Source organism: Nelumbo nucifera, chromosome 8 (genome assembly GCF_055504915.1).
Source record: "Nelumbo nucifera cultivar China Antique chromosome 8, China Antique-T2T, whole genome shotgun sequence".
NCBI lineage: Eukaryota > Viridiplantae > Streptophyta > Magnoliopsida > Proteales > Nelumbonaceae > Nelumbo > Nelumbo nucifera.
The window spans coordinates 5,193,518-5,221,235 of record NC_142656.1 but is presented as its reverse complement, the minus strand read 5'-3'; the positions used below and the strand labels follow the sequence as shown (position 1 = coordinate 5,221,235).

Below are 27,718 nucleotides of genomic sequence, written 5' to 3'. Positions count from 1 at the left end.
ATATATAAAATAATACAAAATATAAGATCTTGCACTCTACATATTTGTATTTATACCCCTTCCAAATGGAGCCTTAAAGAAAAATGATCTTGACTTTGCATGAGAAACTCCAAATCTTAATCCATTTGTTGTGTTGGAAAGCAGACTCAAAGAGCTTTCTACAAACATATAGCTTGCTTGTATTCAAATTCAAATATGGCGGTCATTTTCCATTCTTATAGACACTCCCATGTCAAGATATACCTCAAAGCTTCAATCGTTTTTTTTCCCCTATAACTAATTTCCTAAGATTGTCTAATTGAATGAAATGCATTGTCACAATTAAGGGTGTCAATGGATTGGACTCCATCCGGTCCGAAATCAATTTAGACAGATTGGACGGGTCAAACAAGACATATTGGATTGGACCAATCCAATTCAAAATATTTATTAGATTGGATTAGACCTGATCCATTTGTAACAAATTTATATTGGATTAGGTTGGATTAAGCCAATATCTAACCCATTGATATAAGATAAGAAGAACATATGTGTCAATGGACCAAGTTTGGGCTGAAATCAATCTAAATCAAAATGAATTTAAACAAATTAGACAGTCGACATTGAATTGGATCGACCCAAATTGATCCAAAACATTCATTGGATTGGATTGGTCCTGGTCCATTTATAATGGACTCACATCGGACTGGATATGATTGGACCAAATCCAGTCCAATTAACACCCCTAATCATAATTTGAAAAAAACAAAGTTGAAACATTAATTAACCTTTTTCAAAACCATGACCTAAATTAACACATGCAGTGCATAAAAGTTGTTTTCCCATGTACCAACCATACATACATAGTGGAATACTAATAATGCAAACGTCCACACCAAAGAGAAGGAGACAACGATCAATTAAATAATAAATATTTTTCATTATAGCAATTTAACATCGGAAGCAACAACAAGAATATCAATAATCTAAATCGATCTCTATGGTAATGAACCAGAACCACCTTCATTGTTTTCGATTACCATCCTAGCTATATATGACTTGTCATCATCTAATTCTAATTCTATGGTTACGAATTAATTACGACCAAAATTTAGTTTTCCAAACGCTGATTTTGCCTCTTGCAGATCACATTAGTCGGAGGAGGTGCTCCGACTATTGGTTTTTCGTCTGGAACATTATTCACTGGATGCTTGTCGTCAAGCCTTGAATCAGTACTGGAATTCAGCAATGAAATAGAATAATTAATCCCCAATAGATTGACCAAAAAAAAAAAATGAGAAAGAGTTCTGTAAAGTGTGCCTTTCTTTTCTTTTAGCAATAACATTGTTTGACAGGCAATTACAGTCACAATTTACTCCTGAGTACTTGGGTAAAAAAAAATTATCCTGAGTATAACCTTAAACTTATATCGAATTGCTGAATGTCTTTTAGCAAGTTTTCATATATATTGCATGAAATTTAATTGAAAAGCCTTTTAGGCCCATTAAATGTGAACATAAGTAAGACAAAAATGATTTGATGTGTAGTAATGAATATGAGCCGTATTTAGTATTTAGAGGCTGTGTGTTGTTTTATGAAAAACGCACTAGATATCTTTTTGTGGAATAAAGAGCATCTTCCTTATATTTTATATCTTTACATCATAGCATCAGGCCAAATGAAGCCTTTATTTTTCCTACCAAAATACACACAGATTATGCATACATATTTGGGAACACCCCATCAGATATCAAATGATATTAGACAAATTGATTGATTTAGACAACATGAGTTGAGAGGCTGAGTTTGGCAACTAATAGTGACAGCTCAAAGATAAGAGAGGTCCCTAGGCTGGATGTTGAAAATAAAGTTGATTCTTTCCCTAAAGTTTATTCTGGTGTCTGAAGAAGAGCCAGAGGATAAAAAATAAACCAAGGTGAGGAATATACCTAAGAATAAGGGTGAGGATCAATGTCTACAAACCTCTAGCCAAAGGAGCCTTTGGTGTTTCAACTTTCAAGGGATGGACAGAAGGTCTGGTTAAGTGTGGTTCTATTGATGTCTGATGACAATGCCGAGTCAAGGTTCAAGATATCACGACATATCAATACATATTGTACAATATTAAAAAATTTGGGTGGATTTAAAAGTTTTAATTTATTGTACATGTCTACAAACTCAGACACAAAATGTTAAATGAGTATTGATCTTCCTACTCAATTCTTGGGTATGGAGTGTACATTACATCAATAAGGTGGATGCATGTATTATACCCCACTTTCAGGGGAGGCTTCAAGCCTTCAATACGTGTAGAAATTAAAATTATATAGAACAGATATCTTTCATGTCCACTATTGTTCTAACACACTTGAAAAATATATACATCTATCTCTTGCTATCTGCTGGTTACCCATGAACAGGCTCCATTGCTCGAAGGTGTATTCCTGTTGGGGGAATGGGGATCCATCAATGGATCCTGCTCATAGCTAGGTAACCTGCAGAAGATCTCTACTCTTTTTTCTTTTAATCATGGTCTGAAGATTCTGAACAAATTATAAATAAAATATAAGTTTGAAAGAAAATATATATATATATATATATATATATATATATATATATATATAATTTACCTGAACCCTTCCAAATTGTTTGTAAGAAGCTTTTTATTGAAATAAGCATCTATTTCTTGATCAAACGATTTGAAATCAAAGGGCTTAATATCTTGGTGGTCAATAGTGGAGCATGAAGCGGCCAACTGGTCAAGGTTTCTCAATCCTCCTAGGTATGTGTCAATGGGCTGTAAAGACACAAAGCTTGGTAACTTCAATCAAACAACCCATTAATTAATTTGTTTATTTGAAGGAATCAAGTAACAGAAAACACAAAAAGAAAAAGATATCAAATCACTTTCCTAATAATTAATTACCAGATCAAACAAGGTAGGGTAGTGGCTACCAAACAATTGTGAGGAAGAGGATGAGGATGAAGCAATTTTCTGTGACAAGGATGAAGCTAGAAGCCATTGCAATTGCTGCTGCTTCTGCAGAGCTTCCCGCTGTCGATAGTAAGCTAGTTGTTGGTTGACCATCTGAAGCTCCCTCTTGTAAGAATCAAGCTGAGACATGAGTCTGGTGGCGATACCGGAGCAACCCAGAACTGGGTCATTCTTCCTTGCCTTAGCCTCGAACAGTATAGACTCAACAGCGGCTTTCCTTTGGTGCGGCTCTATGTCCTTCAATAACTTGATGATGTTCCCCACTCCGAAAAGCTTGTGCACATTAAGAAAATCTTGATAACGATTAGCCGGAAAGTACGGGGCCAAGGGGCAGTCTTTCTCGCACTTCTTTCGCTGGTGCTTGCATACAGCACAAGCACTATGGCTTTGGCTTGCATTCCTTCCGCTCGTACTCATCATATTCTTTTGGTATTTCATATACATAATAAAACCCACCCCAACATAACATATTGAAAACCAGCAACCATAAGAAAAAGCACAGACATGGCAATTTACTATTTTCTTTTATTATTAATTCAGAACTAATTAATGCCTTTGGAATGTTGAGGAGAATGGACAAATAAAGAAACAAGCCAAAATTAAAAAGATTGAGCTTGAATACTTATTTGCGAAATAAATGTAGTGGGAAAAAAAAAAAGGAATGGAAGTATATCCCAATTCCCACCAGCTTAATTTGTTTGGTATTTATGTTTTTCAAGATTCGGGTCGGTTTCAAAAACCGATCCGCTACTGCTTTATTTTTAAAAAATAAAAACAAAAAAGACCAAAGCAAAGACCATTGTCGGGTTGAATGGATCGATAGTTTGACAACCTGGGACAGCTGGTTGCTGGCTAAATTTACGGTTTTTGAAAGAATTTCAGTTCAGGGGTAAAACAGAAAACCGGCTGCCCGGATGGTTTTCATGTCTAAATTTAGTTTAATTGACACCCATTTCCCAGCAATATGTCGTAATGTGCAAGGATTTGATCTTGGTTGGTTTTTCTTGGACATGAACCGGGTTCAACTAGGGCACCAGCTAGGGAGTTGCCTTTCTCTGTCCCTCACTCTCAGCCTCTCAAATTCTTAATCTCATAACCGCACCACACCGCCTATGAACTATGAAGAACAGAAGAACAAAGCACAAAACGCTGGAGTCTCTCAGTTGTCAACAGTAAATGAATTGCTAATTCTGTCGAAGCAATTAAATAGAAAGTGTATCGTCCTTAGACCGTGGTGGACATGTGTTAAATTTGGTAGGAATTGTTACGGCCACACGTCTTTTCAACCTCCTCCCTAAGCTCTAATCACAGTTCACAATTTTTCATTATCACATAATACTGTAACTGACTATCAAGTGGTGGTGCGCTCCATCCATCACAATTCACAATCCACAAATCACAACGTGGCCCACTCTATTTCTATGGCTTGAGATTGTTTTAAGTAGTTTGTGTTGCCTATCTGGTTCCTGAACGGTCTGATTGGTTGGACCCATGTGGGAACCTCTTTTACCGAATCATGTAGCTTATGATATTCATCTTCTTGTCAGCCAATTAGGGTTTGACAAAACTTGTTTGGGTGGCACAAATGCTCAATAATCTCAACTGAAATTTGGAATCCAGATAATTAATTCAAAGTTCTACTGGCACCATTGCAACGTGCATGGTACATACACATGTTTTGCTCGTTTTGGATGGGGCCCATTTGTAGCCTAAGAACCTTAAAAATAATTAAGGGGGGCCCACTGTATTAAAATGGGCATCCTCTTCTGCCATTTTGAAAATCATTGTGATACAAATCTCTGTAAAAATCACCTGTTAAGTAATTAACCTTCCTTATTAGTTATTACCATATTTTAGGTTAAACCAACCACTCCAATTCATTTACCTATATTATTGTTTGTTTTTTTTTTTTTCTTTAACGGTTTTATTAATGCTTTTTTTAAGCAAAACGGCACTTCAGTTCAACTTATCCTTCGAGATGACTTCCCCAAGGAAAATTGGTAATACAGAAAAAGTTAGACAGATCAGAAACAAATAGCCAATGCATGAATGTGCTCTGGTGTGAAATTCAGTTTGGAAACAGTATAAATGTAAATATGTACAGCGTAAATATATACAAAATATAAAGTTTTGCATTCTACATATTTACATTTATACTCCTTCCAAACTCAGCCTAAGCAACAGGAGAATTTGAACACAGTAGCCTTACATCTGACACTCAGGATCTTCTGCTCACACCACTAATATAGCAAGTGATATATATACTACGGCCAACCGAACAGCAGATCCAAGATGCAAGTATGAATACACTATGAAAGATTTAATACTATAAAAAGAGAGATAAATCCTCAAAATAAGAAATGCCAAATACAGCCTAAGACAGAAATCCGTGCTTCTCTCTAATCACAATGCCGATGCCTGAATTTGCCGTGTTGAATGAAACTTCATCTACATTAAAATTTAAGATATGTTGAGCTCAGGTCAGATCTGGTTGGCCCAATCCTCAACCCTAATCCAACCTTGAAATTGAGCTGGGCTCATAATTTTTCAACCCTAAACTTAACTTTAACTTGGCCCAATTTGAACCCTAATTAATGTCTTATTTTCCAAATAGCCAAAACGCAATTTAAGAAATTGTAAGGAATGTAAGTCGCAAACCATTAGGTATGCTGTCACATTTAATTGAAAGAGGTTGGATTTTGCCAAAATTTCTTAATTCCAAGAAATAGAGGTTGGGTTAAAGTCAAATAGAATGCTGTCATATTTATAGATTTCCAACTTGATTTCTCATAATCCAAGAAACATATGATTACTGCTAATAAAAAGGGGGTGTTCACCACCAACCAGTATACATTATTTTGTCAAACTGCCTAATAAATCCTATTCACTTGGGCATATGGAACTAAAATCTCCCCCCTTTTGGTTTGCCAGCTGGCAACCAGAAGCACCTTAATTATCATAACTCCATTCTATGTTGAGATGCGTATATAACTTTATTGGATATGGGAGTAGACACGAATTCACATCGTCTGTCCTTTTGGTATAGAAAATTTTGTATACCAGACCAATAGCAATCTGCCACATACCCTGTTTTTCCATTTCTAAATTAAAATGGCTTTTAAATAAGGAAATTGTTTAAAATTCATCATGAGTTTTCATCATTTTTCTTAAACTCATCACAACTTTTCAAAATGTCTAAAATTCACCATGTCACTAATTTGACGTTAAACCGACTAACGGGTGTTAATATATTACCATTTTAACTTTCATAGAAAAATATAAAATATATAGAAAATAAATTCACGGGTATTAATATATTACCATTTTAATATTTAGACATGAAAGAAAGGAAAATTTTCAAAAAATATTTTCAAATATAAAATACATAAAAACATAGAAATTGCAAAAAATATATAAAAAAAATTAGAAATTGCAAACAAAATAAAAATGTTTTTCAAATTATAGAAACTATAGAAATTGAAAAACAAAATCAGAAAATAAAAATTGTAGAAAAACACAAAAAATTATAGAAAAACACAGAAATTACAAATAAATAACAAAAGATACAGGAAAATTTATAAATTGTAGAAAATAGAAAATGTAAAAAAAACAGAAATTATAAAAAACATTGGAAATTATAACAAAACACTAAAAATGCAAAAAAAAAAAGAAAATTAAAAACTGAAAAATACCAATTTTCCTCTAACTCACCATTCAAGGGTAATTTGGTCATGAAAATTATTATTTATACTGACATGGGCACTTCTGTTAAGAAGCATTAACGGTGCACTAAGGGAAGGTGAGTTATGGAAAATAAAAACTTAATGGCATGGTGAGTTTTAGACATTTTGAAAAGCTGTGATGAGTTTAAGGGAAATGTTAAAAACTCATGATGAATTTTAGACAATTTCCCTTTAAATAATGTTAGAAATTACTATTGGTCTAGGTACAGAAAATTTTCTATACCAAGGGGACCGAAGATGCCAACTCAATAGACATGGGGTGTTAGAAATCTTTTAAACTTCAAAAAACCTGTACTTTGACATTAAAAATTAGAGAAAATCTATGATACAGAAAAAATATGGTATGCAAAGAGTTTTGACCAATCAAAGTCCACCCATGAATTTGGATATGATTCCAATTAATTGGTCAGATGTTTTTTGGATATCATATCTTTTTCATATAATAGTTGAACCCAATAAATTAACCCGGCCCATTTTTCATATTGGAACAACTCAACAAAGTCATAAAGAATAAAGATTCAAACTAGAACCCAAACCAAGTCCAATCTTATAAAGGCCCAAACCCAACTATTAAATACACGACAGAAAACTCTTCGTACTAATTTTCTTATTGATAAAGTTATTCCCGCACTCAACCTCAACCTACTACAATTCCCATTCTTGTGTTCAATATTGGAAAATGAAAAATAATGCTTGTTTTATATTCTTTCTCCCTGATATTAGGACTGAAGTTTGATGGTTTAGAATTATCTATTTTTCAAAATTCAAACAGGTAAATGATTAATCAAGTAAAAGAAATATAAAATCAAAAATTAAAAAATGTATATTTTGCAAAGTTCGTAAGGATTTTGTTTCATATTACTTTTTTGTAAGTGAAACATTAGAAATATACCTATCAGTAATTTTCCTTAAAAACTGAAGCAAGTTTCATAGTGTTGACATTTGAGGTTATAATTAAAATACAGACAATAGGTTTTCATTTATTTATTTGTTTAACTTATCAGTTTTCAATATTTAAATTTGGGTAAAATACAGACAAACTATCCTGCATTTTGAGGGTAGTTATGTTTAGTTCCTCCAATTTTCCATTGCAACAAAAGCTACCCCGTAGTTTCAAGTTCCAACAATTTTGCTCCCATAATTAACATTCCATAGATTTTGATCTTTTATGAGACCATGTTGTCCTCTCTTTTATTGCATTTCCAAAACCAAATTTTTTAATTTTTGTTTCCATTTGTTTAGTGACATAGGAAAGTTGTTAATTCTAAGCAATGATAGGGAAAATGATGTTATAAAAGTTGAAAACTTAAAGAAAGGCTAATGGATAATGGCAGTAGCAAAGCCTTAAAATTTGAAAATGCAACATACCAGTTTGTCACAAATGAAAGTTTGGGACCTCAGTCTCATTACCCCTAAGGCTGCGTTTGTTTAAGGTGTAAATACAGACCAGTTCAGTCAGCATTTGGATAGAGTATAGTTAAACATCTAAAATTGATGTAAAACTCGCACTCATGTCGAGTTTTGCATCAATAGTAGATTTAAATACAATTTCGATAAAAGCGATATAAATATTTACATTGATAATCACACATTCCAATTTATAATGGTTGATAACTTTAAATCCATTCCATTGGTGTACAACTTCATCAATGTACTTCTACGTTTACACTACATTCAAATAAATGCAGCCCAAGGATTGGTTTAAAAAGAGTACAAATACAAATATATACAGTATACAAGGTTTTTCACTCTCTACATGTTTGTATTTACTCTGTTCCCAAATGGAGCCTCTACAGTACAGCGTGGTTTTCTTTATTTTACCCTTATTCTAATGAAAAATATTAGGGGCTGAGTAAAGGGACATGGGTTATGCGAGAAATACAGGATTCATGGGTATAAATTTACCTTTTTAATTACTCATTTACTAGCTTACATGAAATTAAATTTGAAGGTAGCTAGAAAGGCTAAAACAGCTTGATTCATTGATTCGAACATTCAAAGTTCAAACTCGGTAATACATGTCTGTTTGAACTTTGAACATCATCAGTAACCCCGTGGCTACCTCCCATGGCATGGAAGTGCGAAATCTTGTTTACGTTAGATTTTACTCTTTTTCTTCTTTCACCTAAAAGCAAACATGAATGAATCCAAACACATTGTTTGCACTTATTAGAATTTGCATAGCATCAGAGGAGTACCCAACTCTTCACTCTTGGAATTAGATGGTTTTCACTTTTCATGGATCGCATTTGCATCAGGAGCAGCATCTGATCTGACGGTCAATAACTGGGCAGGACTATTTCTACACAAGTACCCCTTTCTACAGAATAGGAGGAGGGGCCAATACAGGAGACTAGGAGAGTGGTCGATGCCCCGGGCGCGTGTTCCTTTACCAACGGCGACCGTTCGACCCATGCCTGTTGGATCTCGTCTCATTTCTCAAGTTTTACGAGTCCACGAAGCTAACTCTTTACTCTAATTTTCTTTTTCCGATCTCGGATCAGATTCATAATCTTCACACGTTTAAATTTAATTTCATCAAGTGCTGGTTGGGTATATGATTCATCCCACGTCTTTTTTATATTTCTTCTTCTTTTTTTTTGAGATTTTATGGTCGAATTTCTTGAGGTTTAGCAACCAAATTTCATGGCTTTGGAGGAGATCTGTGGTTATGCTCTTAGTTAATGTATAATGATAATGATGTGGGAATTAGATCAAAGAACTGCGGGTGCGAAATTCCGTTTCTGATTTGCTCCGAATTTGTATTTTTAACAGGCAGGTTTGTGGGATTGCTACAACAGCTATAACAAGCAGTATAAGAAAATTCTCATTTTGTTTTCATGGAGAAGCAACTTAAATAGAGCTTAATGGGGATCTATGAAATGGCCCCAGCAAGCAAGTCTGGTAAGAAGGCGGCAGTAGATGCAGCTTCATGGATGTTCAACGTTGTCACTTCCGTCGGGATCATCATTGTCAATAAAACTTTGATGGCCACCTACGGCTTTAGTTTTGGTAAACATTTTCTTTTGTCCATGATTGATTTCTCTTGGAAAAAAGCTGAATTAGATTTTTCTTTAATCTTATTCAAGTTGTTTACCAATCAAAAAGGAAAAGAAAAATACTTGTTCAAGTTTTTTGTTCAAAATGGTTGTATTGGATTCAAGTGCGTAGCCTTTGCAGTGAACTCGTTTTTTAGTGTAATGCAACTCTGTTCAGTTACGTTGTATCCTGACTTGTCACTCTATTGCTCTAGCAAGTTAGAATTTTAATCTTGAATATTCATTTTATATAACAGTTTATGTACTCATCGTGTTTCTTTCCCTCTTAACTTTTGTTCTATATCACTGTCTCCTGATGTTGTACATCACCGATGCTTTTGCCTTACTGGTAGTTTAAGATATTGCCAACTTCCAGAACAGAATTCTCCCTCGAGGGTAGCACCCTTGTTCTTGATCATGTCACATGGCTTTGATGTGCTTATTTATGTAAATGGTATTACTATCTTGAGCCTATTGAAACCCCATGCTGCAAAAGGAACAAACAAAGTCCAAGGAATCAAAGTCTCTAGGTTTACACATCACTCACAACTAGGGCCCTCTAAATTGCATATCTGTTACCTCACCACCCTTTCTTCTTTCCCTAATGCTTTTAGAAACACCTCTTGCAGCATTCAAAGATACCGCTGCATCTTTAGCAAGCAGCAAGTAAATTTTCTTAATCTCCTAAACATTACTAAACACAATTACTTACCCTGTCATGTATTCAGGTCTATAACCTTCATCCACCCTTTCAATATATCTCCTTCTCTTTTCATCTTTTCTTTTCTTTTTTGAAAGAAAAAGAGTGCCATTGCAAACTACTTTTCTTGGATCACTGCCTTATCCAAAAGGAGAACCTTGTCCACCTTGTGAACCTTTTTTGACCTGAGGTCTTTGAACTCTTTTCTCTTATAATCCTCCCAATGTTTTAAAAAGACATGCTTGATGACCTCACTTGATCCCAAACAATGTCCCTTTAAAAGGCTCACACCTGGTGTACACACCTAGGAATGTGCCTGGTGTGCCATGTACCTTGACTCAAGATTGTGCCAATTATAAGTTTCCATTTGTTACTTTCTGTACATTCTTTATGTGTTTTACATCTCTATAATGGTCTATTAACTTTAATGTATCTTTTACTGGTGCTTGTGCACAAATAGTGGTCTATTGGCTTTCAAAAGAAAAAAATTGAATACTTGAAGCCCTAGTTGTTGTTGATGGGATCTCAGATAACAAATTTTCCACCAAAGAAGCAACAAATATAATCTTTGATCTCTAACCTTTAAACATAATAACTGCAACCAAATCATAAAACCAACCCTCTTATCAAAGGTGCTGCCCCCAAACCTACACATGGGTTTATTTGGACCCATCGGCCCTCCACCTCTGTAGAGGCCCCAAGCTCTTGTAATTAGGAATGGAAGATGTTTGACACCACACTAGATACTTGAAATAATGTAACTGGAGATAGACAAACACGTTTAGAATTTCACATGCTTGAATTGTCAAGTGTTGAAGAACCTTGGCATGATCCTTACTCATTTGCTTTCACTTTCACTTTGAATTTGTCTCATATGTTATGCTTATGTGTTTTGAATTGAGCAAATATGTTTTTCAGAACATTTAATTTCTTTTATAATAAGGTTTTCTTATTATTAATTTTCACCCACCTTGTCCTCTTCATACCACTAGAAGCCTTTGACTATGTCTCCATAACAGGTTATGCCCAATGTTTTAAAACGCTAGGCGTTCCACTACCTAGAGGCATGAGGTGTAGTTCAGAGCATAAGAGGCGTAAGCCTACTTAAGAGGAGGGGGGGATGAAGAGGAAGAAGGGGGGAGAAGAGGAAGGGGAAGCTCATTTTTCTTTAGTCCCCAGCTCACTTTCTTTCTCCCTATCTTTTCTTTCTTTCTTTCCCTTTCCTTTTCTTTTCTTTCTTTTTCTTTCCCTTCCCTTTCTTTCCTTTTTTTTCTTTTTTTCTTTGTTTTTTCTATCTTTTTACATGAGGCGTACGCCTCTAGCACGCCTCGTGAAAAAAGCGTATGAGGCGTACACCTCTTGCACTTGAGGTGTACGCCTCAAAGGTGTCAACGCCTCTAGCATACACCTCAGGGCGTTTTGCGTACACCTCCCATGCCTTTTAAAACACTGGCTATGCCTTATAGTATCTTCTAGTAGTTGAGTATAGAGGTTGAGATGGATGAACCCAAAGCTGTTCTATTCAAAATACGATAGAAATTCCATCCCCGAGAAAAGGTTCTCTCTTTCTACCCCTTGTCTTGCTAACCAATCTGCCAACCCATTGGCAGCTCTGTAAACCCACCGAGCATTAACAACTATGTCTCTTTCTAACCCATTGATCTCTCCAATAAAGTGTCTATACTTCCATGGGCACTTTCCTTCATTTTGTACCCACTCCACCACCACTTTGAGTCCCCTTCAACAATGATATTAACCTAGTTGTTTCTCTTAGCCTGCTTTAATCCTTGTAGCACTGCTAGGACTTCCGCTCTAATTGCATTTCCATGGACTGCAGGTCCAGAATAAGGTTCAATTGTACTCTCATTATGATTTATAAAAACTCCCCCAAGTTGTGGGGGCAGAAGCCAACTTGGTTGGATAGTGACTCTGGAAATGGTTGAATTAGCTATCAGTCCCCAATTGCTGGGGATATCATCAAAAGTGAAGGTGTTGAACAGGCTTAAAGACCTCACCCAATGTGCTACTCTAACAGTGATGATATCAATGATGGCTCTTCCATCTTGGAACTTGTCCTTGAATAACCCGCCAATCCTTTCCTCCCATACAGTCCACAGAATTGCAGCTCTGGAACATCTCCATAAGATCTTACCTGTTCTTGTGGGAGGTCTGAAAAAAAGGTGCTAAACAAGGTTGCAGATCTTGAGGGGACGTCCACCTGCGCCCATAGAGAGCAAAAAATCTCTTCCAAATACCAGTCACAAAAGAAAATGAGATTAGTAGATGGAGAGAGCTTTCCACACTCGCTTTACAAAGAAGACAAATATAAGGAGAAACACACCAATTTGGTCTCTTTTTCTGTAGGGTCTCACAAGTCACAAGTATTGATTTTGGAATGGACACCTCCCAGCAAAAACAAAAAGCCCTCACCTTGGGCAGGATTGGCCCACACCACACTTCTTTCATTGGGAACCTCGGGGAAGGGTCATGGGAGGACAGCTAAACAAAAAAGGAGGAACAAAAGAAGACTCCTGAAGAACACAATGATGACACTCTTAGTAGTTGAGTGTGTATGTACCATCCTCTATAAAACTGTTCTCTAATGACATCCTATTCTTGCTTCTCACCATCCAATCAGCATAAACCCCTTTCCTAAAGAAGACAAGAGGGACACCAAAGCTATCAAGTGCAACCCAGAACGAGAAAGGATCTTCAAGGCCCAGATTGGAAGCATCCTGAACTTTGAATGCCCTATCAATCTTTGCTGGAAGCTTTCAAGAGTAAACATCACAACTAATCCTCAAAACAAAAGCAAGAGAACAGAATAAAACTCTCTCATCCCTTGCTTAATAATTGTAAATCTGACTCTTTTAAGGCACTTGTTATGCCCCTAAAATTTTGTGAAGATATTCTGCCTAGCTTTTTAGTTGCTTAGGCAAGCACCTAAGAAGTTGGGCAAGTGCCTTTTTAAAACATTCTAGGTGATGCAATGGGGCAACACGTCGACAACTATGCAACAAAACAATTTTTGTGTTTGAATAGGATTTTGTTGGCTGTCAACTTGAAAAGTAACAGAAGAGTAGAAGACTTAAAGAAGCCATCTTGAAATGTAGTCTTAGCATTTTCATTTTTTCATATTCCCTAGCTGAAAGTACCTTCTTTTGAAGGTCTTCAATTTCAAATTTATCTTTATTGATAACATGCAAACTATATCAATGGAAGCATTATTTGAACTTTGCCAACTTTGCAAGCATTGGCACTGGTATTTGGATTACTGCTCTCACTGATGGGCTTATCCAATTTCAACAGTAGAATAGTTTAGCCTACCAAAATGAGAAAAAGCTTTATGGATAACACTCTTAGGTTTGATTTTATTATCTTAAGAACTGATTTTCATGGAACCTTGTCATTCTCAATTTAAAATCTTGAATGTCTACTCTTTTAGCATGTAAATTGTAATTTCTTTTCTGTTAAATAATTCCAAATTTCTGTTACTTATCCTCCTTGTACCATCCAATTTGACCCTTCAGTGATGCTACTTGCTACATCTGGCAATTGGAAATTTCATTCTGCAAAGTTATCAAGTGTTTTCACCTTTACTCTAATTCGATCATGGAGTTGCATTATGCTTCTATGTATGTGTGTCTATAGATGGTACTATGCCTGTTTACAAATCCTGAACATGGGGCCTTTTTATGATCCTGCAGCTACAACATTAACTGGTCTGCACTTTGCCACCACAACACTGATGACCTCTGTTCTTAGGTGGCTAGGGTATATCCAGGCCTCCCATCTGCCACTACCTGAACTTCTGAAATTTATCCTTTTTGCTAACTTCTCCATTGTTGGAATGAATGTGAGCCTAATGTGGAACTCAGTGGGATTCTATCAGGTCAGTTCTGGTGGTTTCCAGGTTTAATCATTCCTTTGATTTACAAGTGCTGGAAATTCCAAATTAAAGCATATTTTGTACTATGAATTGCCAGATTGCGAAGCTGAGTATGATTCCCGTATCCTGTCTTCTTGAAGTCGTCTTCGACAAGATTCGATACTCTAGAGATACAAAGCTTAGTATAGCAGTTGTTCTACTAGGTGTTGCAGTGTGCACAGTCACTGATGTTAGTGTCAATGCTAGAGGCTTCATTGCTGCTTTTGTAGCAGTTTGGAGCACTTCTCTGCAACAGTATGTAAGTCATTCATTTATGAAATCAGCAGCATATCCTGAATTTCTCCAGCCACTGGACTTACTTTTTTTTATTTACTATTATTGCTACCTAATGTTTGCTTATATTGCCAGATCTAAGTACAAAATTCTTGACAGGAGGTGTCTCTCTGCTAGATTTATTGATTCTGTTGATTTTATCTTTGCAGTATGTACACTTCCTCCAAAGGAAGTATTCACTTAGCTCTTTCAATTTGTTGGGCCATACTGCACCAGCTCAGGCTGCAACGCTGCTGTTGATTGGGCCTTTCCTTGATTTCTGGTTGGCAAACAAAAGAGTTGATACCTTTGATTATAGCTTGATGTCTGTGGTAAGCATCACATTTGTATATGCCTTGCAAAAGGAAAAAAAAGATGTACTAGATTTATATAGTGCCTACAGTTTTTAGAATATGTTGGTATACATCAATCATATATGTGGAAATTAAAATTATTGGTCATATTGCATATGGTCACCTGTTCAAATTACATGCTATTATCAGTCATATTGTGATTTATGAAATTACATGCTATGAATGTACTGTAATGGTCAGTTTAAGACTTTAAACCATGTATGCATTTGTGAATATATTTTAACAAGCTATTGTTGTGGTTCAAGTTTTCATTATCTGGTCATCTATATGAACATAGGATGCATGATGGATATTGGTGGAGGTAGGTCCCCATTGACAATTTCTTACATATGCTCCAGTGGATGAGTTTCCAAATTCTAGGTTGTCAACTACATTCATTGATGTCAGTGGTCCATGTTTTGCCATAAATTGTCAACATAAATGTTTATGTCTATGTCCTGAACCTTTCAAAATGGTCCTTTGATCCAATGTACCACCAATTAATTCGCATATATGATGTGATAGGTTGATATTATTAGTATGTGTTATTTTAGAATGGCATATTCTTCATATGTATGGGCATGTTGATGTGATAATATACCTGCCAAATAGAAATTTAGGTTTAGGCATATGTATGTACTTTATGGATGCATGTTCATTGATTTGTTGCTTGATGGTGACAATTTGACTCGATTGTTCCTTGCAGTTATTCATTATTCTTTCGTGCACCATTGCAGTAGGGACCAATCTCAGCCAATTCATCTGCATTGGTAGATTCACGGCTGTGTCCTTCCAAGTCCTTGGCCACATGAAGACTATCCTTGTATTGATCTTGGGATTTTTTTGTTTTGGGAAGGAGGGTTTAAGTCTACAAGTAGTGGTTGGCATGATCATAGCAGTGGTAGGAATGATTTGGTATGGCAGTGCCTCATCTAAGCCAGGAGGGAAAGAGCGTAGGAGCCATTCAATGTCAAACAACAGACAACAAAAGCATGGTGGGTCGTCTGATTCCAGTGAACATGATGAGAATGTTTAGAATTAATACAAGGTGGTTATTTTGATATTATAGCCTCCTGATATTGAAGGTTAGAGCCACATTTTTTTAATTCCAAGTTTCTCTCCTTGGTCGTGCATTTTTTCAAGGGGACAAATACTATCAGGTAGGATGCAGATCCCTAAAATATTCATCCTGTCATGATCATAATCTATAGTAATTTATTTTCTTCCTCATTTGCAAACCATTTATCCCTTTTAACCTTTTATTCCCATTGCTATTTTGACTTTGAATTAATTTGTGGGTAGAGTTCTGACAATGATCCGTAAAAATATCCCCATCTTTTTAATGATACGTAAGTTATTTTCAAGTTCATCTGGCAGTCTTTTAGGATATAAGATTAAAAACTAAAGCTTGATTTACTGGATGTACTCTCGTTATGGTCTCAAAATAAGTATGGTTCCCACTTATTCAGGTCCAAGTTATAAATTACACACTAGCATTGTTTTGGGTTCAGAATATCAGTTCTGATTTGTTATGGCAGCAGTGGAGTTCCAGCTAAACCAATTATCAATCTTGTTGATTGACAGTTTGACACCTTTCCTGGTTCATCCAAGAAAAAGAATAACGAATTAAGTACTAGAGTTTGTTAGGTATGAAAGAAATATTAATTTAATGCTTGATAAATGAATAATTCAGGATATACCTAATACAATTAACATTTTCATACAACTGGATCTAGATGGCTGAAATCTGCGTGGATATCTTAGTGCAGCTTGGCCTGCTAGAATGAATCCAAGCCTTGCTGGATACCGGGTTTTGGAGGCCAACATTTCCATTGCCAGCACTAGGAATAATGCAAATGGTACAGGCCTGTTATTTGCCCTAGGAATATCAGATACCCATTACACCTCTATTATTCAAGAAGTTGTTTGGCTGGACATAGGCTCAAGAATTGAAAAAATCACATAAAACTTTTTCGTAACTGTTGGAAGGATCCTATTTTTATGATGTCAAAATCACGTTTGTAACCATCAGTCCAAAAGTTGATGTCTTTATTGGTTTGCCTTTACAATTGCAAGTGACATTAGGCTTGTTCTCTAATATCTTAGATTTTTCATTGATGGGGGGCTGATGCCTTGAAAATATACAATGGGGAGCTTATGTTGGTTTTCGCTACACACATAAATAATAGAAAAATAAAAGGTTACTAGCTGACATTGTTTTTATTGGCTCCCCGGTTCTTGGGAAGGGTTAGACTGGATATGGAACTTCTAGCATTTTTTGCACGAAGAGGCTGCTTTCAGATTCAAATCTGTGCCCTTACTGCTTGTCAGACCAAAATTTTAATATTACACCAAGCAATGTTAGTTCCCGGCAATCTTCTCTATTGTTCTTACCATCAAACCCATTCTTTTTTATTTCTTGGCTTTTCTTGGTGGAACAAGCTTCTTTTCATTAAGCATTATTTAATTTTGCACAAGGTTTTTAAAACCGACCCAGAGAACAAATCAGTCAGGGTCCGGTTTCTGGGTTGAACGATCCGACCATTCGAACCAAGTGGTTGGCTCATTTTGACAAAAAACGGTCAAAACCGTTCAAACAGTTCAAACGGTTAACTGCCCAGGTCAGCGGTTTACTGACCAAAATCAATGATTTTTTGAGAAAATCCAGTTTTGAGGAAAACCAGAATCGGTCACCTGACCAGTTCTTGGTTTTTCCAGTCCGACTGCCCGGTCCAATATTGAAAATCATGATTTTGCATGCCCATATTGCCTATGCTAAGCATGTGTTTTTCATTAGATATTTATAATAATCTTCTTGAATTAGCTGAATTTGATAGCTGCTTTACTGACTGTGGGACCAATCATTTTGCTCTAGACCAGTCATAAAGTGCATATGAGATATGACCCACAATCACTGAATCTCTCACTTGCATAGGCCCTAGTTATTATTTATGTTTGAGTAGATGGTATTTAGTAATTAGAGGAATCAATTCCCAATAACTGATTTTGAGGAATATGGAGGCTTACCAGATTTTCAAAAAAAGGGGGGGGGGGGGGGGGCATAGAAATAATACTAACATGGTGATTACTCAAAACAAAAATGCGAATGTCACCACATTATTGGCTAGCAAAACATTGGCATGGGCATGCCACTACCATGCGTTCACAATTGTCCTCGTTCAACTTCAAGAAAAACCCCTAATCCCACGGACCAATAGTGTGGCCCATGGGCTGGGAGAGAGGTTGACTATAGTAATTGGTCTTTTTCGATATTTAACACAACACATAAATAATTCTCCAAGGTAGGTGGTAATAGATAGCGGGACTTAAATCCGCATCTTTGCTGGAACTATGCAGTTAACGTACAAACTGAGTCACTACTTGATCTTCTGGCATATAAAAGGAGAGGGAATTGGCTTCAAAAAATAGTGCGTGAATTTAATTTTACTATTTTCTAAAAATATAAAAAGGATTTTACAATACTGAAAATACATTGTACAAGAAAAAACCTATAACCAATCAACCCTTATTATAAAAGTGGCAAGAGTCTGGCGGTTCTCATCAAAATCCAAAGGGAATTTTTATTGGTCAAAGCTATTCCATTATCATACCTTTCAGGCATCATAGATTTACATTTACCCAAAAAAAAAACATAAGGAGAGCCATATAATTGTCTCTCTATTAGAAAAATAAAAATAAAATAAAAAATTGTCTCCCTACTATGATATAGATAGGTAAATATGTACATGTCAGATTAGGTTGGGTTGCCTGAGTCTGAACCTAACTCAAACCAAAGTTAGGTTGATTTATATTTTTCAACCCTAAGGGAACCAGGCCAACCCAACTTTGCACCCCTAATTTCAAGCTATTACTTAGTTGTACTTCAACAAAAAAAAAAAAACTGTTTTTTATCTTATTTAACTTATTTGATGATATTTTTTTGGAATAGGTTCCACTATGATGCTAAAAGGACATGATACCGAAAACTTATAATCAATCAGTATCATAAAAGTGATGATCAATCATGTACGTTTTCATCAAAATTCAATGGGGTTTTTTATTGATCAAAACCTTTCCAATATCATGTCTTTCCGGCATGATATTTTTCCTTTTGGAACAAATGCAGCAAAACATAAACAAATTTTCATAAAAAAAAATGTAAACATATTGCCATGGGTGTAGGCATAAGGATCAGAATTGTATAACTCCAAAACAAGGACTCATTATAGGATATTTCCCTCGAGTTCTGTGCAAGCCATAAAAGTTAAATCCAAATACATGGATTGTTTAAATCCAAATACCTACCTATATAAGTGCTATCATAATTAATAGTTTAATAGTTTTTAAAAAATATAAAGACTATTAACATAGTCCCGTATTTCTATTTATTTCTAACATTGCACTCCCCTAAGAGATTTAAAAGCTTATTTTTATCATTTGACAAGTTGTTTAAGGAAGATGTGTTACTCAAAAATACATACCTGGTTTGTTTGTATTGTAATTTCATCTGTCCTGAAAAGAAAAGTATGAGAAAGCAAAATCTGATTTTTTTTTTCAGTTTTTTCCTTGTTTTTCCCATTTTCATTGAAGAGGAAGTAAAATAAAACCTAAGCAAAGTGAAGAAAAAAGTCCTCAGTATTACAAACTGACATTTTTCCTATATGACTACCCCTATCTATTTACAAAGCAAAAGACACAACACACACATGAGAGAGAGAGAGAGAGAAATGTCTACTCCGTCACTGTTGAGTTCGTAAGAGTGAACAAAGAAGCCGCTCCCTTCAAATCATGTACATTTTCCATGGCATCGTTATCTCCTTTTTGCACCATCGAGTTGAATTCGTTGTCTGCTTCTTTTGAAACAACTTCTCCACTGCAAAAACTAAATCACTATTATTTGGGAGGTAAAGGCTCAGAGCACATAAAAAAGATATAGTTTGCCGATTATTCTATAGTTTTCTCTGTAAAGGCTCAGAGCACATAAACTAAATCACTATTATATATATATATGGATTACTGGGACCCGAAAATTGATTCAATAATCAATAATTCTGTTCAGTCATTTGGTCAGTTGGACAGTGAAATTATCGTAAACGGAGTAATCTTTGATATATTTTGTGTTTTGTCACACTACATAGAGACTCGAGAGTCACTTCAGTTAGAATGATTAAAGTCTTCATCTTCTCTAGAGCAAGAATCTACAACATTCTCCCATACATGCATTTATTCAGGTAATGCCTGTTTCAAACTATAAAACAGCCTCAAATTACAGTTTATTTTAGTTTGTATTAAACAGCCCGGAACGTTTCAGGATGAAAATAACAGCAATGGTACCAAAAACAAATAAGGTTCTTTCCAGAGGTTGAAACCATATAAACTAATACAGTGATAGTGCCCTCAGTCACCTTGTTTAAGAATTTTCACTTGATATGGAAGTAATGTCTCAAGAAAAGTCCCATGTAAAAGCCTCATTCATTGTCTCAATGTATCATTTCTCATTCATACTTGCCTGAGAATGACCAAAAATCAATCTTATGTAGTTCACGTTCTGAAATTAGGTTTCAGTACTCCCCACAGTTAACTAGGCAAAATAGAATTCTGGGAGAATTTTGTGAATTCTTATAGTAGGTAATGTGGGTCTGGCATAATTAAGATAGCTAGGTCTCTGAGGGTTGCCTATTCACAATAGCGCCTAACTTGTAATTCATTAGCAGATATAAAATTATATTAATCCATAATTGCTAATGAGTATACGGTTAATATAATGACCTCAATAAGGAAAACCCATCTCCCATTTCAATTCAATTGATATCAAATATTGCATGTTTAGCCAAAAGAAAGATTGAAATCACATTTTGTTTACAAGTTTTTTTTTATTCCGTTGAACTCGAAAACAAAAAAATGTAATAACATCATCGATCAAATCTTTGTTTACAAGTGTCTTCCAGTTTAGATTCTTTGAACAAAATTAGTTGAAAAGTTCTCGACGTATAACTATCTCATTAAATCAACTTTTTTTTCTTGTTCCAAATCCAATTTATTAAATGATGATATTAATATTTTCAATTTCAATTAAAAATGTTTTTATATAAAACGATAATCACGTACCCGGACTGGGCGGTTGGTTCTTTAGAATCGTAAGGAAGCGATTCTCTTTCGTCAAATATGCCAAGAAGAGGTTTGATGATGTCCCCGGATTCATTCAAGAGTTGTGGCTGGTTCTTCACATTCAACGACGATGATAATGGGGATAGCACCTCTGTCTCAAGTCTACTACTGCCGCCGGGGTCTTGCATGACCATTGATCTTGGATCCTGTATGGTCGTCCATTGATTCAGACCACCGTGAAACTGCTGATTATCAGCAACAAGAGAATCCTGTCGCAGTTGAAGTTGATCATCAATATGGAGAGGTTGGTGTTGAGGTTGTTGTCGATCAAGGTGATGAAAGGGGTTATACGTATTGATAGGATCGGGATTAATTAATGTTCCATGATGTAGATGATGGAAGAGGGATGCAGTTTCTTGCATTGGGATCTGGTACTGCTGCTGTTGATGTGCATGTGCTCGGTAAAAAGCGAGCTGACGAAGAACAAGTTTGAGCTCCATGGTTTCTCGATCGATCTGTTGATTCAACCTCCGAACGATCCTCAAACACCCACCGACTGGATCCTTGGCACGAGCGTTAGCCTGGTAGATAATGCTTCTCATGGCGTCGTCCCTCTGGCGGGGATAAATGTTCTTGAGGAGTTTTGTAATGTTGCCTACGCCAAACAGTTTGTGGGCATTGTGGAAATCTCCCTGGCGATCGGGAGGGAAATAACGCGCGAGAGGACAATCTGAAGGGCATTTCTTCCGTTGGTATCTACACGCAGCGCAAGCGGTGGCACCGCCGCCCCTGACGTTGCTCATGGATTCCGATTTATATATATACACAAGATATATTGTTATGGACTAACGAGGTGGTGGGGAAATATCGGCTGCTTTTCCGGTGGGAATTGTCCACGAGGAGAGGCTTTCCGGTGTTTTTTCCTTCTTTTCTTACTGCGGAAAAAATGATGGAGCAGATTGGTTTCGAAATGGAAATGGTGGAAATTAATCTGCTCCTCTTTCTATCTATGTTATATACTTAATTAAACCCGAGCATCCATGCAGTTGTCCACCTCAGCTTCAACATTCATTCTCTCTCCTCTTCCTATTGGCTGTTGATTGTTTCCCTACCCCCTTAGAATTCTTTTTTATTTTTATTTTATAAATAAAGAAATCCAAAATTAAACATGGGGTTATTTCCAACCCACCCACCCACAACTAATTCAGTTTTAGGAAACTGAAACCGAATCTAATTGTGATACAATATGGCTTCCTTCTAAGTTTTGACAGCGGTTACGTGTGTGCTGTGCACTCAATCTTGAGCTTATTGAGCCCTAATTAATCAAATCAAATCACCCCTGGATATCAGGATAATTAAAAGATATTATTGCGATTTAATTTCCCTCTTTAATAAACCAATATCGATGCTCACGAGTCACGATATATATTAGTGGGCTAGTTAAAGATAAATATCCATTGCAATTAACTCACTGCATATATATAATCTTGTTATTTAAAGTTCTTTTAATTAAGATATCAACAACATTATTGATGAGTATCTCAATGAAAACCCGGTGTGATGCATGGTAATATCCCATATCCGATATGATAATATAAAGGATTGAAAAGAGATGTAAATATATTGTATATATTTAGGTGCTGTTTGGCAAATCTTTTAAGAAGATCTCTTCACACTCTAGATTGTTAAAAGATATAATGAACTTTTGGAGTCTTGTCTTTACAAGTTTAGACCGTTTGATAAGTATTTTACTCTACCATGATCTATATAGCTGTTAAATGAAAAATTTTAGAAGCTTTCATACTTTTAGCCATTTTAGGCTTCCATTAACTTTTTAGAGCCTAGGTTTTTTTGGCTTCCTATCTTTCATTACTAAATAGAAAAAGACTAAATGTTGGTCTTCCAAGTTTTGAAAAGCACAAAATACCACACCAAATTACTTTCCAAATGCCCCCTCATCCTGCATTTGTCTGTAATGTAAATACTAGGCCAGTGTAATACTTCGGTCTGGTTTTGTAGCCGTTTGGATGGAGTATAATTAAACATCGAAAATCGATGTAAAACTCCACTCACATCGAGTAAACTACAGTTTCAATAAAAATGATGTAAATATTTACATCGATGATAATCCCACTTTTCATTTACAATGGTCCATAACTTCATACCAATCAGCATATAACTCCATCAGTGTAATTATATTTTTACACCGCATTCAAATGCAACCTCAAAATAATAATCTGGACGTACATGTTTTATTGGAAGCATCTTGTTTTTAGATATAAATAGAGGTCTTGGGCCCTCATAACTTTCCACTTGTCTGTTATCTTGGAAGAATCAGGACCAACATTGAGTAGGTTCCTACTAAAACCATGGGTGTAATAAAAATTAGTTCCATCTGGTGTGATTTAACCATCTAATTTTGGCATTAATAATATAAGTAAAGTTAGTTTTATAGCCATATACAAAGTTTTCTAGGGTTATTATCGTTATGTATGAACTGAATTTTGGCCCAGCTAATTAATCTAAGGGCAAGGATGGGTGGCGAGTTATGATACCCATTATATGGGTCTAGTGTCAAGTTTCATGCAATTCTATAATCAGAACAAGTTTGAAATCTCTCATACATACATACATACATATATACGTACGTACATACATTAATAGCTTTGAAAGATTATAGGGGTCCTTTTCTTTAATCTATGTTTATATCTATATTAGTATTAAAAAGTGTGAATGAGAGAAATTTGTTTAACTAAAATACCCCAATTTTTGAATTTGGTGTCTCTCTAATTCTAAAGAAAAAAATGTAATTTGAGTAACCACTTTTTTCCTCGTTTCAAATCCCTTTCATTAAGTATTATATTTAAGGTATTAACTCCCATTAACATTCACGGAATCCTGTCTTAACTAGAATACCTCTATTTTTGTTAGGTATATCTCTAATTGTGAGGGCACAAAATGTAATTTGAACTACTACACTTTTCTTCATTCAATTTCCTCACATTAAGTCTTATATTTAGGGTATTAATTCTCATCCTTTTATTGAATTTTATATTAATTAACCATATTAAATTAAAGAAAAATAAGTGTGACAAAGAATAGTTGTTTTTATTGATGATAGAAATAAAAAACAAATAACTCAAAATGGATTTATTTTCATGTTTGGTGGCAAATTAACAATTCAACATTTTGGGTCAAAATGTGTCAACCCTTGATGTCATTGTTAAATAATAATAATTAAAAAATATGAAAACACACAAACATATAAAAAATACAAAAAATATTCACAAAAAACATTTATATATTGTATATTCATTGTATTAAAAGAAAAATAAGTGTGACAAGTCTTAACTAGTAAAAATATGTAGATCCAAAGTTTAGTGTCTCTCCCTTCAAAATCCCTAGACCCACTTTAACAAAATCCTTCTTAGCTCTCTCTCTCTCTCTCTCTCTCTCTCGTTAAGGATGCAACTTTATTGGATTGAATCGACTTTAAGGGACCTTGAGCATAGGCCCAAGTCAAATTAAGACTAACTCTTCATTGCAAACCCAAGCCCAACCTGAACTAATTTAAATACAATTTGGACCAGTCTTGAGCTTGGGCAGGTTCGATTAGGTTTGGACAAGTTGGTTACATTTTGATGTTATATCACTCAAGCTTTGCAATTATATACAATATTGTAAGGGATACATGCACATGTATAAGTAGAGATAAAAGGGTTGAAAGATGAAATGACGTTTAGATTTTGAGTTTTTAATTATATTTATTTAAATGTCTTAAGTCTTAACTTAGTTATTAGATTTAAAGATTAAAATATCTAGACAACCACCATTTGCAAATATTGATATTATATCATACTATTAAAATATTCTGATTTTACATTTATAACCTAAACAAAAAACCAAGGCAAGTATCAACATTATATACTAAGGATTTATAACCTAAACAAGAAAAGCTGGTCTATGTCATGTTGGGTTAATCTAGGCTTGGGCTGCCGAAGGAATCAGCCCAAGCCCAAACCCATCCATGGTAGGATTCTTAACATCTTTTCCATGACAATTTGTCATAAAACATAGAAATCTTTAACTTATATATTTTTCTTCTAGTAAAAGGAAATATCATTGAAACACAAAATAGATCAAACCAACATGGCAACATTGGCAACACTAGAACAAAGAGTTAGCTTCAACTCAATATCTATACCTTATAGTAGGGGTGATTATGTGACTCTCCTTATGTTTTTTATTCATTTTCTAAAAAAAATCAAAATAAAGTGTGCTCCCTCTCCTTTTTTTTTCTTTATATTTTTTATTTTCTCTCCTGCCTTTTTCTCTAGCAGAAAGAAATCTGGCATCTTATATTGATATTTATATGTTTGTTTATTGTTTTTCATGTTGTCTGACTTTTTTTGGCTAGGTAATTTATGATTCATTCATGCTCCCCTTCTAATATACATATTAAAGTAAAGCCCTTAGACATAATGAGGACTTCTCCTTCAAACATGCAGCCTCGTTCCCACCCCAATAAAAAGTATCTTATATTTTTCAGTAACAAAACAAATCTAATTTGGTTTTTTAACTCGACTAAAAATCATACACAAAGGCTTTCACATGTCACAATGGTTTAGTTTTCATTACTTTAGATAAAAGTAAGTTGTAATTACAGTGTGGAACAATGTCTTCCCTCAGTTTACTAAATCAAATAAACAAATTCAACGTAGATTGAATGGGTCCCAAACAAAATAAACATGTATAAGGCTGATCTTATTATGTCAAATCTAGAAGATTTGTTCAAGTGTGGATCGATCCAATCTGAGTGCAGTTAAATTGTATACTTATACACATAAATAATATATCATCATCATTATCATATCTCAATTATATGGGGCTAGCTACAATGATTTTTGTTCCACTATTTTATTCTGTTTAATGTCATATCTAAATGTGTCAATGAATCAGTTTTGGATTAGACTCCATCCAGTCTAAAATTAATTTGGACAGATTGGATGGACCAACAAGACATATTAGATTGGACCAATCCGGTCTAAAGTATTTATTAGATTGGATTGGACATGGTCTGTTCGTAACAAATTTTTATTGGATTGGATTGGACTAAGCCAATATATATCTGGTCCATTGATATAAGATAAGAATATATGTGCCAATGGACCGGGTTTGGGTTGAAACCAATTTAAACCAAAATGAAGTTGAACAGATTGAACAGTACGGACATTGAATTAGACTGGTCCAAATTGGTCTAAAACATTCATTGGATCGGATTGAACCTGGTCCATTTATAATAGACACACATTGAACTGGATCGGATTGTACCAAATCCAGTCCAATTGACACCCCTAGCTAATCGGTGATGTTCCCAATGCATGTAAGGCGCTTGTAGGGTGCCAATTGACTAAATCTTCTTTACCGTTAGTATCCGTTAATGGAAGGATTTAAAAGACAATTTTGCCCATTATTCTTTTTAATTTTCAAAATGAAACTTTTGACAATACTAATGATGAAGAGGCGCAATTCTTCAAGGGTAGAGCCAACGGTTCAACCAGTTCATCGACATACAGGCTAGAGAAGGCGATGATGTTTGCGGATAAAGGCCATAGTCTAACGCTAAAAGACACACTGAAGCACGTTTTGATACCTTGTTACGATATTTCGAACTCAGCTCCGGAATCGCAGCAGAGCTGGTGGTGGTGGCTCAACTCCAGCACCGGAATCTTGTTCGGCTCAGGGGAGTGCGTGGCTGATGTTCTTGAAACCGAGGATTTTGACAGGAGCAGGGTCCATATCATATATGGGTTATCCAAAGACCTTTGTCTCCCGGGGTTTAGGGTGGAGGTCATCTATACTTTCAATGAGAATGCTTTGGCTGCTACTAAAAGATTGGCAAGATTCTCATCCATTTCAGCCCCCACCCAGCGTCTTTGAATCTCTATGATCTTAGATAATAGATTTATCAAGTAGTTACGTATGATCAATAGGGAAAGGCTTTGAAGAATGTATTTGGCATTTACAGAAGGGTTGGATCAGTTGGGTATTAAATGCACAAAGAGCAACGGGGGTTTCTATTGTCGGGTAGATATGAGCGGGTTAATCAGCTCTTACAGTGAGAAGGGGGAGCTTGAGCGATGGGAGAAGTTATTGAATATAGCTAAAATCAATACAACTCCTGGATCATCCTACCACTGCATTGAACCTGGATGGTTCCGGTTTTGGTTTTGTTTTACTACGTTAACTAAAAATGATATTCCTATAGTTATGGAACGGATTTGATTTACCTAAACCAGTCTAATAAGCTGGAGCCTGGAGCACTCCTTGCTTCACTCGGCATCTATTTGACTGTGGTTCGCCATCGATTGGAAAATGGTCCAACTGTGCAACCAAATCTTGGTGTATGGCTTCTCCTTCCTGGTGAACCCTGAAAATATCAATTATCAACGATAACGTCCCCACTCCCACCAATGAAATGAATGAGACAACAACAATATTGCATTTCATCACAAAAGCTTGTACTGCAGCAATAACCCCTAACTTAAGACTATGTTTGGTTTGAAAAAAAAGGTAGGAAAAGGAAAGGAAACATATACAA

The 27,718-nt window shown here is 35.4% G+C and overlaps 3 protein-coding genes across 4 annotated transcripts; 1 reads left to right on the top strand and 2 right to left on the bottom strand.

Moving 5' to 3' along the window:
- Positions 1-931: 931 nt before the first annotated feature.
- Positions 932-3,405, bottom strand: LOC148789580 (uncharacterized). The gene is made up of 3 exons (XM_088892647.1): positions 2,906-3,405; positions 2,610-2,776; positions 932-1,214 (listed from the first exon to the last, which is right to left on the bottom strand). The coding sequence occupies exons 1-3, from the start codon at positions 3,392-3,394 to the stop codon at positions 1,091-1,093; spliced, it is 780 nt and encodes a 259-aa protein (XP_088748773.1). The 5' UTR covers positions 3,395-3,405; the 3' UTR covers positions 932-1,090.
- Positions 3,406-9,039: 5,634 nt separating this feature from the next.
- On the top strand, positions 9,040-16,250 carry LOC104600708 (UDP-rhamnose/UDP-galactose transporter 6-like). Its single transcript, XM_010263803.3, has 6 exons — positions 9,040-9,270; positions 9,493-9,729; positions 14,163-14,347; positions 14,442-14,642; positions 14,827-14,988; positions 15,716-16,250. Exons 2-6 carry the CDS (start codon positions 9,585-9,587, stop codon positions 16,043-16,045), a joined length of 1,023 nt encoding a protein of 340 aa, XP_010262105.1. The 5' UTR covers positions 9,040-9,270; positions 9,493-9,584; the 3' UTR covers positions 16,046-16,250.
- A 3,224-nt stretch (positions 16,251-19,474) lies between these two features.
- Positions 19,475-22,103, bottom strand: LOC104600808 (uncharacterized). Of its 2 annotated transcripts, none has more exons than XM_088893652.1 (2): positions 21,118-22,103; positions 19,475-19,891 (listed from the first exon to the last, which is right to left on the bottom strand). In XM_088893652.1, exons 1-2 carry the CDS (start codon positions 21,918-21,920, stop codon positions 19,741-19,743), a joined length of 954 nt encoding a protein of 317 aa, XP_088749778.1. In that variant the 5' UTR covers positions 21,921-22,103; the 3' UTR covers positions 19,475-19,740. The 2 variants fall into 2 exon arrangements, with proteins under 2 accessions (XP_088749778.1, XP_088749779.1); XM_088893653.1 differs by having other exon boundaries at positions 19,479-19,882; positions 21,118-22,095.
- Positions 22,104-27,718: the final 5,615 nt, after the last annotated feature.